The sequence below is a fragment of the Callorhinchus milii genome, unplaced genomic scaffold (assembly GCF_018977255.1).
Source record: "Callorhinchus milii isolate IMCB2004 unplaced genomic scaffold, IMCB_Cmil_1.0 Scaffold18, whole genome shotgun sequence".
NCBI classification, from domain to species: domain Eukaryota; kingdom Metazoa; phylum Chordata; class Chondrichthyes; order Chimaeriformes; family Callorhinchidae; genus Callorhinchus; species Callorhinchus milii.
The window spans coordinates 5,975,183-5,988,868 of NW_024704759.1; the positions used below are offsets into that span (position 1 = coordinate 5,975,183).

General features: G+C 44.3%; 1 protein-coding gene across 1 annotated transcript in view; it reads right to left on the reverse strand.

Annotated features, from left to right (window-relative positions):
* The window catches only part of LOC103173000 (piezo-type mechanosensitive ion channel component 2-like), a 54,290-nt gene that overhangs the window by 13,006 nt on the left and 27,598 nt on the right, over positions 1-13,686 (reverse strand). The window contains 17 exon segments of the mRNA XM_042341935.1: positions 491-733; positions 986-1,156; positions 1,907-2,094; positions 2,670-2,836; positions 3,646-3,720; positions 4,808-4,928; positions 5,133-5,242; positions 6,095-6,154; positions 7,165-7,289; positions 7,518-7,607; positions 7,746-7,914; positions 8,694-8,790; positions 10,706-10,949; positions 11,469-11,634; positions 12,304-12,402; positions 12,831-13,035; positions 13,454-13,654. Coding sequence (XP_042197869.1) covers positions 491-733; positions 986-1,156; positions 1,907-2,094; positions 2,670-2,836; positions 3,646-3,720; positions 4,808-4,928; positions 5,133-5,242; positions 6,095-6,154; positions 7,165-7,289; positions 7,518-7,607; positions 7,746-7,914; positions 8,694-8,790; positions 10,706-10,949; positions 11,469-11,634; positions 12,304-12,402; positions 12,831-13,035; positions 13,454-13,654 — 2,531 coding nt within the window.

A 13,686-nucleotide genomic window follows, 5' to 3' on the forward strand; every position in this document is an offset into this window, starting at 1 on the left:
CAGCCAATTGCGTACAGCAGTTTCTCACAAACAGTCGTGGATTGAGTAACCAAATTATTATTGTTTTTTTTTAGATAATTATCAGGCGTGTGGAGTAAGGAAACTTGCCCAAGGGTTTACCCCGCCAAGAATCAAACCCAGGTCTCTCGCTTGCGAGGCGAGGGCTCTAACCACTGAGCTACATCACTCCACAAGCCACAGAATTATTGGCCAGGACATTGGGAGGGAGAAACTCTTTTCTCTTTTCAAATGGTGCTGTGAGATCTTTAACGTGCACCTGAACAGGCAGACAGGACCTCGGGATAATGCGTCATCTAAAGGACGTAACCTCTAACAGTGCAGCATTACACTGGATTGCCAACCTTGGACTCAAAGTCCCAAAGTAGGGTTTGAACTTCCTAACCTTCTGGCTCAGAGCTGAGAGTGCTACCAACACTGGCGACGGAGCCAGGCTGACACCTGGCCTGAACCAACACGAAAGGTCTCTTACTTGTTGAGGAGCAGATCACTGGCTGTCAGCAAGCGACTCTGAGGGGTGAGAGGCTGTGACATCTCCTGCTCAAGCTCCTCGTGAGACTCCTCCGTTGAGAAATCAAGACTGTGGCTGACGAGGCTGTAAGTGGGCGGAATGTCCAAGGTGCTACTCATCATAGCTTCATCTTCATCTCCCACCTCCTCGATGGTATCTCTTCTGCCTTGCCATAGACTCAGGTTGCTGGACTGAGTTGGCGAACTGGACAGAGAAGGAAAGAAATTCACTCAAACCAAGCCAGAGAAGAGCTGACCATCCATTCAGGTACATGGAGGCAGCAGGGCGTGAGGTCATAGGTTTAGATCAGCGAGGAGCAATTTTAAGACGTACACCATGTTAATCAACAGCTGGGAAATGGTTACCAGAAATAGTTATGAGGCAGGGCTCTATAGCTGTGATTATGATCATGATCGTTATTATAAGTGGGCATCTCTAACCAGAATCTGTTGCTACCTGGAGAGGACATTTTCCATTGAGGAGGAGAGATCAACATTGGCCATCTTCTGGAGTTTCCACTTTACTCGAGTACTCGGCTTCGGGAGACCCAGGCTGGCCTCATCTTGGTCATCCAGGAACTCGATGGTCGTCTGCCTTGAATACAATGTGGTTCCTTCAGTGGTACAACTAGAGAGGAGATCCAAACAAGACAATCACAGGACCTTATCATGCACAATAACACACATTTAAGATCTAGTCCGCCTGCACACAATTTCAGGACAGACATCAGTTAAGTTTTACTTTTACTTATAGGGTGATTTTAACAACTGGAACTGATTGTTGGAAAGGGTGGTTGAGGTCAGGACTCAGTGCAGAAACAGCTTGATGCTGTGATGGGAGGACAGTAAGTTGGGTGTTCTGGAGGGATGAGATCAGATAGGCTGAAAAGTCAAACCACGATTGCTTGTGGGACACTGGGTGTGCGCAATCGGCTAATGCTTTTCACGGTCAATCCACTTTGCAGTATATTCTGTGAAGCGCTTTGAGACGTCTCAACGACGTGATAAGGCGCTATATCAAATGCAAGGATTATTATTATTATTATAATAATGGCTTTCTTCATCTGAACCAATCTGATCTACAGTGCCTTTGACATAAGGCAACAGGACACATGGGAAGGGCTTATGTTATTACTTGAGCAGTGCTGGAATGGGCTGGGAAAGTGAGCAGAGATCTCCTCACCCCCAAAGCAATGAGTGCATTATAAACCACCCGTTAGGGCTATGACTTGTAGGGTCACAGCTCTCTGTGTCATGTTAAATTAATTGTGAATGGTCTATTCACTTCCCCTCTTCTGACACTAAGTCTGTGCTGGTTTGTAGATATTCTAACCCTTTGAAGTGTATTTGATCTCCTATCTATGTGTTGTTTTTGTACCTGGACAAACTGCTCTCTCTAGAGAAGATGGAATCAGTACTGGCTGCCATCTGGAAGCCTGGGAATCGCGTTGTCTCACGTCTGTCTGTTATCAACTCATCCGCAGCCTCAACATAGTCGAAGGAAGCTTGTCTCCTCAGTTTGTTGTTGTAAAAGCGATAGATGCTGTCCTGGGTCGGTAACTTACCCTAAATAGTAAGGACAGGTTTTATTATCGTTATCAGATGTAACCAGCTCTTTGTTTTACTTTGTTCTATTGTCAGAGGTCCCATCTTTCAGATGAGATGTTAAACCAAGGTCCGGTCTGCCTGTTCAAGTGAACGTTAAAGATCCCATGACACTATTTGAAATGAGAAAAGAATTTTTCTTTATCGGTGCCCTGGCCGACAATCCCCCAAATAAAATTGGTCGCTCACTTCATTGTTATTTTTGGTAGATTAGTATATGCAAATGTTTGCCTACAAACACTTTAGTCCATTTCATGGTAAATCCTGTAAAGCACTTTTAGATGTCCTCATGACATGAAAGGCGCTGTACCAAAGATTATTATTACAGTATTGTTAGTTACATAGTGACCTTCACACAGGCAAGTGTCTCAGCGCCCTGACTTCCTGCAGCAGCGTCAGACTGAGGATAAGAGGGGAAGTAATGCCTCAAAATAGGCCCAGATTTCCGAGTGAGTGTTTTACTGGATTGAACGTAAGAAGGTATAAAGCTGAGAATGTACAGGAATTTGCTTTGCAGAAGGATAAGAGAGAAATACCTGTTTCAATTCGCTCCTTAAAATGGATCTCTCAATCCTGAGAACAGTGGAGACATCCGTGTAATCCTTGGAAATAGACCTGACCAGCTCAATCAGGCTGTCCAGCAGGGCTTGGACAAACATCCAGGCAAAGCTCAGGATATTCAGCCCTCTTTGGAGCAGGTTATCTGTGAGGGGATGTAACAAGAGGACATACCATGAATGAGACACATCTGAAGATCAGTTTAGGAATATAGGCGTATCACTCACAAAAAGTCAATCCATTTTACAATATATTCTTTAAGACATCTCAAATATGTGATAAGGCGTTATATTAAATGCAATAATTATAATTATTATTATTATAGGAACACAGGAATTGCTAGACAAAAAAATGACATTTTTGAAAATTCCTAACTTCAATCTAAATTTTGAGTCGGGTCTCCACAGCTCTTAAAACAATAGAATTAAATCTAAACCTGTGAGGATTTCACCCTCAAACCTTGTGAAGCACTTTGAGATGTCTCGGCGATGTGAGAAGTCTCCATATCAAACACAACAATTATTATTATTCTATCAGGTCTCTCAATCACATTGGTTCTGGTGTGAGGACACTGTTTGAGTCTGACGCTGACATTGTCTGTATATCTGAAACAATACCTTGCTATGGATCAGATTCATTCTAAGGTTAGTTTTTATTACAATTGGTGCAAAAACATAGGTTCTTCCCAAAATATTCAGAGTTTGAGCTATATCATAACAAATAAAGCTATAATAAGCTTGAATTTCCATTTCACTGTGTTTTATCCTCCGCAGTCAGACTTGATCCATTTTTGGTTCTAGCAACCCTTATAGGCCCTTCAGCCTCAGTTCTATCTGTTTACCAGATTCTTGTATTCTTTACAAACACGTTATAGTCCAGTGCCGGGTTACAGTTTGATAATAATTTAGTAGGGAATTCACTTGCATGTGAAATTGACCTGGACATGTGTCTGACCTGGTTGAGCTGGGCTGTCGTCAACGATACTGGGTGCGTCCAATTCATCCTCACTGGAGTCTGCTCTCTCAATGCCTGAATCAGTCACAGACACACAGTCAGTCTCACGTTAGCTCAATGCTAGGATTCAAAGTGTAAATGTTTCAGCCTGGTTTAGTTGGTGGGACTCTAGTCTCTGGGGCAGAAGGCTGTGGGTTGCAAGCCCCATTTTAGGACTTTGAGCTCACGATCTAGGTGGCAGGGTGGTCTAACCTTTTGGCTGCCGAGGGCCAGATGCCCTATTTGAAAAACATCTGTGGGCCGGGTAAGCAATATTTTTGTGTTTTCCTTCCAGAAACATAACATGAGTTATGGAGTTGTGGGTGGGCCAGGTGAAACGGAAGAGGCGTGGATGAAATTGAACCATCCTGGTCTAGGCTGACACTCTAGTACAGTGCTGGGAGAACTCTCCAAAGGATGTCCTTTGGATCAGCCCTCATAATGAGGTCCGGTCTGCCTGTTTGGGTAGACCTTAAAGATCCCAAAACACTTCTCAAAAGGAGAAGGGAATTTCTCCCAATGACCAATAATCTTTTGATAAATTGATTGTTCACTCCATGGCTGTTTGTGGGATATTGCTGTGTGCAAATTAGCTGTGTGCTGGCCTACAAAATACACAGTCACTATATTTAAGAATCATTACAGGTTCTAATATCAAATGCAATGAGTATTATTATTTATTTGTTCCATGATTACAAACAAAAATCATTCAGATTAATGTGTCTGTTTCTACCTGTTCTTCTATCCACCCCCACTCTCTGGAACTCCATCCCCTCTGCCTCACCCCTCCCTCCCCTGCCTCCTTCAAGGGATGTCTGAAGATCTTCCTTTTCAATTGTGCCTTCGGTACCCTCCTCCACACACCTTGCCCTCTCTGATCGCAAACCCCTCATTCCCCAGTGCCTTGGGACATCCTCCCGACGTGAAAGGCGCGATATAAATACAATTTATTACTGTTGTTGCTGTTATCTATTTCCACTCTTTCTCTCCTCTCTCTCTTTCTCTCTGACACACTCCTGTTAAGCTTCCCAGTCTAGGCTCCCCTGGGCTGTGCTTGCACCAGTGGAGCTGTTGAGAGCTCGTATTGCCATTGAGGCTGGGTGGGGGTTATCAGAGATATTACCTTGCTGCTTCTTCCTCTCCAGCTTCTCCTTCTTCTGCTCAGCTCTCTTCAGCTGCTTGAGCTCTTTGTCTCTTTCTTTGACGGCAGCTTTTGAGTCTTTGATTAAGGCGATATAAGCCAACTGCAATCAGGAAACATAGGAGCAGAAGTAGACTATACAGCCCCTCGACCCGTTCCTCCATTCTATTAGATGATTTGTACCTCAACTACAATTATTTGCCTTTGCTCCATACCCCTTCCTATCCTGACCTAACAAACATCTCAGGAATTTCCATGGGGGGCAGGACTGGACAGGGCCAGGGAGGGCAGGACACCAACCACACACCTGAAATGCTGAGGATTTCTTGGCCTCATTTTTGGGCGTTTCTTCCTCCTCCTCCTTACCCTCATCCTCACTGTCTGTGTCGAACAGGTAATAACTCCCGCTTTGAATCACTGATGAAAAAAAAGGAACAGATGCAAGAAGTTTGTACATTATACACTGCTTAACGGCAAGAGCTATTGCACAGGGAGAGAGAGAGAGAACTCTGAAACAGAGAGAGACAAGAGCAACAAATAGTAACTGTTGCTCGGCATATATCACTAGCTACAGAAGAGTATTAATATTATTACTCAATGGTAACTGTTCCTCAATGTGGTATTGCATAGCACAGTAACTATACATAACTCAGTCAGTAGCACTCTCTCTTCTCATAGAATTATACAGAACAGAAGGAGGCCATTTGGCCCATCGTGTCTGTACCGGCTCTTTGAAAAGAGCTCTCCAAATCAATCCCACTACCCCACTCTCTCCCCATAGCCCTGCAAACATGTCCTCTCCAAATAATTATCTAAGCTTGTGGGTTCAAGCTCCATGTTGGTACTTTGAACTCACGCTCACATACAGTGCTGGGGGAGCTCTGCATTGTTGGGGGTGCAATCCTTCAGATGAGACATTAAACTATGGCCCTGAACGCCTGTTCAGGTGGACGTTAAAGAGTCCAAGGCACTATTCGAAAAAAGAAGGGAGTTTCTCTCTCCTGTGTCCTGGCCAACAATTCCTCAAATAAAATTGGTCACTCACTTTCACGGCTGTTTGTGGAACATTGCCGTGCGCAAATTGTTTGCCGGGTTTTCCCACAAATTACACATTTTACAGTAAATTCCTGTGAACCATTTCGAGCCGGAAAAGATTCTACATCAAACATAAAGATTATTATTGTTGCCATATGCAGTGGGTGTTGGAGGGATCCACGTCTTGTTGGAAAGCCTGTTGATGGGACTGAAAGCTGAGCTAACATCACTCACTGCTACAGTGTGTGATCCATGGCTGCCACCACTTCTTCTTTTCTTCACCTGTGTCGTCACCTGTGGACAATTGATGCTCAGAATCATATGGACAAATATTGTCAACAGCAACAAAATTACATTTATACAGCGCCTTTCACGGTGGGAGGACATCCCAACATGCTGGACAGTTAAGGATTTGCAACTGGGAGTTGGAGTCAAGAAGCGTGGAGGGTGGGGGAGGAGGGGAAGGTGGCAAGGTGGCTGCAAGTACAATCAAAGAGGAAGGTCTTGAGATGGGCCTTGAAGGATGCAAGGGAGGGGGAGCAGTGGAGAGATCCTGGGTTGAAGTTCCAGAGGGTAGGGGCAGAAAGGCTGAAGGCCTGATCACCGACGGGCAAGGCAGGGGATCTGCACTTGTACCAAGGGAGTTTCTCTCTGCCAGTATCCTGGCCAAGTAATCCCCTAAATTAAATTTGTCACTCACTTCATGGTTGTTTGTGGGACATTGCTGTGCGCAACTGCCTGCTGCGTTTTGCCCACAAAATACACAGTCACTCCACTTTACAGTATATCCCATGAAGCGCTTTGAGACGTTGTATGAAATGCAAGGATTATTATTAATTATTATTATTATTATCCTTCTCTGCTCCTGGTCTGGTCTCTTCTCTCTGGGTTGTGGTTCCCCAGGTGTTGGTTGCCCTCCGTTACCCCTCCCACACACACTCGTACACACACTCATGCACGCACCCACACAAATGTTCACATGTGAGCCTTGGCAGTGAGTGGTCGCGAGGCAACTTGACTCTACAGCCAAGCACTGCAGCTGGTGAGTGCTCCAGACAGACTCTGTTAGGAATAGTGTCACAGTCACACCTTCACCCCACAGAGAATGAGACAACAACACAACAACAAGATTTCATTTATAGAGTGCCTTTCACGTCGGGAGGATGTCCCAAGGCGCTGGACAGTTGGGTCGGGACCCGAGCAGGGGAGAAATGGTCAGGGTGAGGGGAGGGAAGGGAGGGAGCGAGGAGGGGGTAGAGAGTCGAGAGGGGAGCTGAAGGCACGGTCGAAGAGCAAGGTCTTGCCTGGTTGGTGGTCTTCAATCTGCAGTTGCTCCCCGTCCAGCAAATGTTCTGAATCATTGTTGGGTTTCGGGACCTTGGCTTTCGACGCCTGGTATTTCTCCTGTTTCGCCTTAATCTGCTCCATCCTAGGTTGGAGGCGAAATTGTGAATCAACAACAACAATGTGCATTTATATAGTGCCCCTCAAGCAGGGTAGCATCCAGAGCACTTGAATCAAGCTAGCAGACAGGCGTAAAATACAGCTGTCTGTCACGCGCAGTTTGTAGGGCGCAGTCTGTTTGGTGCAGTCATGGGGTGCTGTATGTGGACATTTAATGTGCTGGTGTTGTCCGTGTGGTTGTGGCTAATCTTACTGTTTCTTGAGCTGCTCCATGGATTTCTTCTCTTGGACCAGCCGGGCAGAGACTCCTTTCTTAATCTTGGCTTCAAATAACTCAGCTCCTCTGTGGAAAGAGAATAACTCAACTTCTCTGCGAAAACAGAACACAATGTCTGGTAACATTTATATGGTAGGGGCACAGAAACTGGAAGCCTGACTGCCGATGGTGGAGTGGGCTGGGCTGGCTGGGGGAAATCCTTACCTGGCTGCGAGGATCTTGGAGGCATTCAGGTCCGCCACTACGTACAGGAAGTAGTAACTGAGAAAGACCCTCCTCTGGGCAAGGAGAAAGAGGAAACAGGTGCTGTCCCACATAATACCAGCTTCTTCCTCTGGGACCTCACACCCCTTTTTCAGGCTCTCCGCGTCCGCTAGTAACACACACACAATCATACAGTGAGACATTCCCGCAAGGTCACAGCAGAGCCTCAGATGAAGAAGCCTCTTGCCCATTTGATCTTGTCCTCCTCAATGTGCCAACCTCCCCTGATCCCAAAATAGTATCAAGGCTGTTTCTGAAACGTGTCCAGTATCCTGGTCTCAAACCCTCTCTGAATAAGCTATCCCATTCTTAATTACACACTGTGTACAGAAATATTTCCTACTATCCTAAAATTGCCCTATTATCCTGTTGTTTTATACCTGAAAGTATTTCTCTATCCCATTTAGACTCTTATATACTGTAAGATTCCTACATATACATATTGTATTCTTATATATTATATATTTTATTATATATCATATATGTCCTTATATATTATCATACTATATATTCTTACATAGCCTTACTCGCTCCCCAAACATCTTAATATCCCTCCCTATCAACCATCACGTTGGGTGAATGTTCGACTTAGGTGATTATACGATTTATAAAAGGGAGGCTTATGTGAGTTTTGCACTGTCGGGAGCCCTTGAAAACCTCGGAGAGATCAGCCCTTAGCCTTATTAGCTCCAGTGAGAATAGCCTAAGAAAGTTCTCTGAAACTAGATTAAGAAGCAAAGGCTCTTTACCATATAGTTTTATGGACAGACTGGTTGCCATGTTCACCTACAAACGCACAGTCTTTACATTTTATCCTGTGAAGCACTTTATGACATGTTGACGTGATAAAGCTCCATATAAAATGGGAGGATTGTTATTGTTACTTACGCAGCTCGTACTCCTTGATGGTGCAGGCCATGCCAAGGGTCTGCACCAGCCAGCAGTGACTCTTCAGCAACAGCTTCAGGTACACACAGGAGCCAATCTGCCCACACAACAAGTAACACACTGCTTATTTGTTGCCCTCAACAGTTACCAGAGAAAGCAAGGGTGAGACAAAAACACGCGCGAGAAACAAAGGGGTGAAACAATCCAATCCTTGACTTCCAACACATCACCTACTTCCTTCCAGCCCCCATGGGGACAAGGGATGGTTTAAGATACCCTGGAACCGGCATTGACCTGCCAGCCTCAGGAATCTATGCTGAGTTTACGGACCCTGCAGTCTCGCTCACCGGTGGTTAAAAGCCACAAACTGAAAGACGGTCGATGGATTTCAGCTTCATCAGTTTAGAGTATGTTGTCTCCAACTCCAGGATGTGTGGCTAACTCACAGGCTAATATTTATATTAAATCCCTGACGTCCTTGCATTTGGTATAGTGGCTTTCACGTCAGGAGGACGTCCCAAAGCGATTCTCAAGGTTTTATAGGTGGGATAGGCCAACTGAATGGTTTTACCTTGTGCACGGAAAATCAAGTTTCTATGATTCCAATGGAATTTGAATTAAAAGTAAAAAACCAGAGATGAATTAATCGGATACCGTTCCTTGACCCATTATCCAGTGATCCTCCTGTAAAGTGCATGTCTGTCAGCAACAGGAAGGACGGGCAGGTTTGTCAGTGTAGGAATAGCGTGATTTAGGTAGAATTTAGATGTGATATTGTACTAACCAACTGATTTAGCTACTTGATACAACCATCATGCTTGGTGACATGTGCCACAAATTGGCTGATATAGCATATAATGATTTTAGTGGTAGTCAGCAGGTGCTAGTAGTGGGATGGGAACACTCCTTGTTGGGAGTTGTCTTTCCAAACCTTAGTGAATTTTAGTGAGAAACGAGACAGTCAAACAATTATATCAGGGGCTGGAAGCAAATGGTTGTCTTTGATACAGGGACCTGTCTTTGTGAAGACTCTAACAGGGAGGAAGGAAAATCCCTTTTAGCGACTAATGGTCCTGTTCTTAGGAAAACATAGAAAAATAACTAAGTTTTAGGTCAGACCACGTGAAATTCAGAGGCCACAGTAAGGGTGATCTCATGACCAGGAGGGCAAGGGATAGATAGGCATTGAGGTGGTATAAATATAGGTAGCTCAGAGGGATAAAACTGAATTATAGTAGGAGGAACAGTTGTGAGACAGCCGGTGGTCAGCGATTTCCCTAATGGAATCAGCTAATATTAGTTTCGTTGAATCTTACTGCTTTAATGTAATTTAACAATATAATAATTGCATGTGTTAAAGCATTAATCTTTGAATTGTGTATGAAAGTCTCTTTCTGGTGAACCTTACATCAACACCTCGGGATGTCCTCTTGATGTGAAAGGCACTATTACAAATGTAATTTGTTGTTGTCCCCCACATTGCCCCAAATTCCTATTCTTAACTTGTGAAACCATTTTGTCTTAACATTTGTGATCATGACAAATTGTTGCGGAATCTTTTTAGAAGGGACTCTGGCTGATGAAGCAGTGTTTTTGATACCATCTGACCTTCATCAATGGAACCAGAGCTGGAACTTATCAAGACGGGTTCCTGAGAGAGCAGGAGCCTCGCAAGCGAGAGGACTTGGGTTCGATTCCCAAGTGGGGCAAAACCTTAGGCAAGTTTCTGTTTACCTAGCAGTTCTTAATCAATTGGCAGATCACTTTCTGGGGGTAATAATCCCTAAAAAAAAATGGTAATTTATTCCACGACTGTTTGTGTGACACTGCTGTGTGCAATTGGCTGCAGCTTTTTGCCCATAAAATACACAGTCACTACACTTTAATATATTCTGTGAAGCGCTTTGAGACGTCTCAACAACGTGATAAGGAGCTATGTCAAATGCAAGGATTATTATTAATTATTATTATTTTTCAACGTTAGTGGGGTAGACACTGTGAGTGGTACCTACTGAAAGGAAATTCTTCAGCACGATCACAAGTATGGTGTAACCGATGAGGTAGTCCCACTGCCTGAGGATGACCTTGACCGGCTTCAGGAGGAGCTGTGCTCCGGAGAGCAGGAAGTAGAAACAGGCCACCAGGTAGCCCATACAGAAGATGTTGATCCTGATTGTCCCGGTGATGAAGATCAGGCAGAGAACAAACCAGAACAAGTAGCTGAAGATGATCACTTTCAGCATGTCTAAGTACGACCTAGAGGAAAGGCAGAATAATGATCAAACACATCTGTAATAAATCCAGGAGGCAAGAGGTAAGAGGCAATAATAATAATCCTTGCAGTTGATATAGCGCCTTATATCGTTGTGACGTCTCAAGATGCTGCACAGAATATACCGTAACGTGAGTTGACTGTATATTTTGTGGATGAAACGCGGCAGCAAATTGCGTACGGCTGTGTCTCACGAACAGTCATGGATTAAGTGACCAAATGTTTTTTTGGGGAGGGATCCGCCAATCGACTAACAGCCGGGCTCCTCTTACTGCTAGGTAAACAGAGGAGTAGGGAAACTTGCCTAAGATTTCGCTCGTGCTAACACTTACCCTGCGCTTGCACTGCGCATTTCACCGTGATTTTGCTGATAACTACTGATGCCTAATTTTCTAAACAAAATAGCAGAACCCATGGGATATTTGTAATTTTACACTGCAGGTCTCAACCCCACACCAGAGCTTTGGATGAAGAAGGCTTTTTTGTCTCAGTTGATCTCTTACCTACAATGGAGGAAGTTAGGCACAGGGATATATTGGTTGATGGTGGCTGGGTCTAAACTACGGCTGATTTCCACGTTGTCCCCAGCTATCATCCGAATGGACGTGGTGTTCTCATCCTCAAAGACCTGCCATTGTATTGATGCGAATAACAGGAGCAGGAAGTCATCTGGAGGAACAAAAGTCATTAATTCTCAGCACAGTGAGAGAAAGATAAAAATGGAACTGAACCCCACCTTTGATGATAATAATAATAACACTTGCATTTGACACAACGCCTTTCATGTTGGGAGCACGCCTCGTAGCATTTCACATGATTTACTGTAATTTGTAGCGACTGTGTTTTTCGTAGGTTATCAGCGCCTTGGGACGTCCTCCCGACGTGAAAGGCGCTCAATAAATGGAATCTTGTTGTTGTTGTTGTTGTTGTTGTTGTAGGTGAACACGACAGCCAATTTTGTGCACTGTGTTCGCCTACAAAATACGGAGTCACTACACCTTACAATGAATCCTGTAAAACATTTTGAGACGTCCTCCTGACATGAAAGGCGCTGTTTCAAAATTTCAAGAATCCAATTCCCAAACAGAATCCAAAACCCAGAGAGAATTCAAATCCCAGACTAAATCTAAAGGTCCGACTGAATCCAGATCCTAGCCAGAATCCAAGCCTGACTTCCAATCTGAAGTTGATTCCCAAATAAATTCACGATTCCAATCTTTGTCTGACTCTGAACTCAAAACTGACTCCAACTTCAAATCTGGAACTAAACTAGATGGGAATTTCACATCTCGTGACTGAGTGAAAAGAAACAAGAGCTCTCTGTTGTTTATTACTTACACATCAGGAACAGCGCGTTGGGTCTCTTTGTGAAGTCTGGCAGATACAGCCACTTAATGAGATTTAAGATCAGACTGCTGTCTGTACTCCAAGGGTAGTCTGTAAAGAGAATACACACATGTATAAAATAGGTCAGCCTGGGAGCCAAGACTTTCCCTAGACCTGCAAACATTCTAAGGCTCAAAATTAAATCAGGCTTACATGAATAAAATCTGACTTCAACACTATTACACATCTGTTAAATCCCATTGTCCTGGCCAACAATTTGTTGCTGTTGTGCAAGTTAGCTGCCGTGTTCGCCCACAAAGCACCGTTAATGTAGTCCAGGTCATTTAAAAAGAGGAATTTAAATAAGTCAGGTTGCATTACAGGGAGTTGCGGCACAGTATATAGTTTGGGACAATTCTTATGTTTTATTCCCCTTGAGACAAGCAATCGAAAAATGAGCCCTAACCAACCAAAAATCAACGCTTCAAAACCGTTTAAGCTGTGCTCACTGACACCGCCCAATGATTTGGGGGCTGTACCTTTGCAGAGCACTGGAGGGATCCCGATACACAGCAGGTACTGGAGCACGATGATGCAGGCCATGAAGCAACAATACTTTGGCCAGATCTCAGCGATGGCCTTTCTCCGGCGCCGATAGAGCACAGCCACCAGCCACAGGGCGTGGACACCTGCATACATGTCCATGCGCTGTCCAATGAGGTTTACAGCCAACATGAAGCAGATCTGAGAAGAGAAGCGAGGAACACAAGGTTATGTCACCAACAGTGTCCACCGGATGCCACTCCCCCACCCCCACCGTCCTCTAATAATAATATTATCACCCTAACATTTGATATAGTGCCTTATGACATCGTTGAGTATATTCTGTGAAGCACTTTGAGATGTCGTTGCGACAGCGCTTTGCTACACATCAGCAGTGTAAAGATGGCAGCTTGGTGCAACCTATTAATAATAATAATAATAATAATCCTTGCATTTGATATAGCGCTTTTCATGGTTCATGAGCCTGAAATCTCCCCTGACCGGTCAGCCTGGGAGGATTTGACCCCGATAAATACAATACAACTTTAAACACTCCAACAGCATTAAATGAAATGTTAAGTAGTTTCAGAGTTCAGAGAGCAGTAGAGAGCAGCTGTACCTCCAGCCCAAATTTGTAGAAGAGATAGTTCACAAAATATCGGATGCAGTTCATCAGCCCATCGTCAAGGTGAAACCGGGTGATGTTCCCAAAAAGGGTTCCTGTTATAGGAGGTTTGAGCCCATTGTGCAGCCTGTAGTACAGCTGGTGGCGAAATACTGTGGCCTCAAAGGCCAACAACCCGAGGATGCAGAGATGGTTCTAAACAGGACAAGAAACAGCACATCAACAAC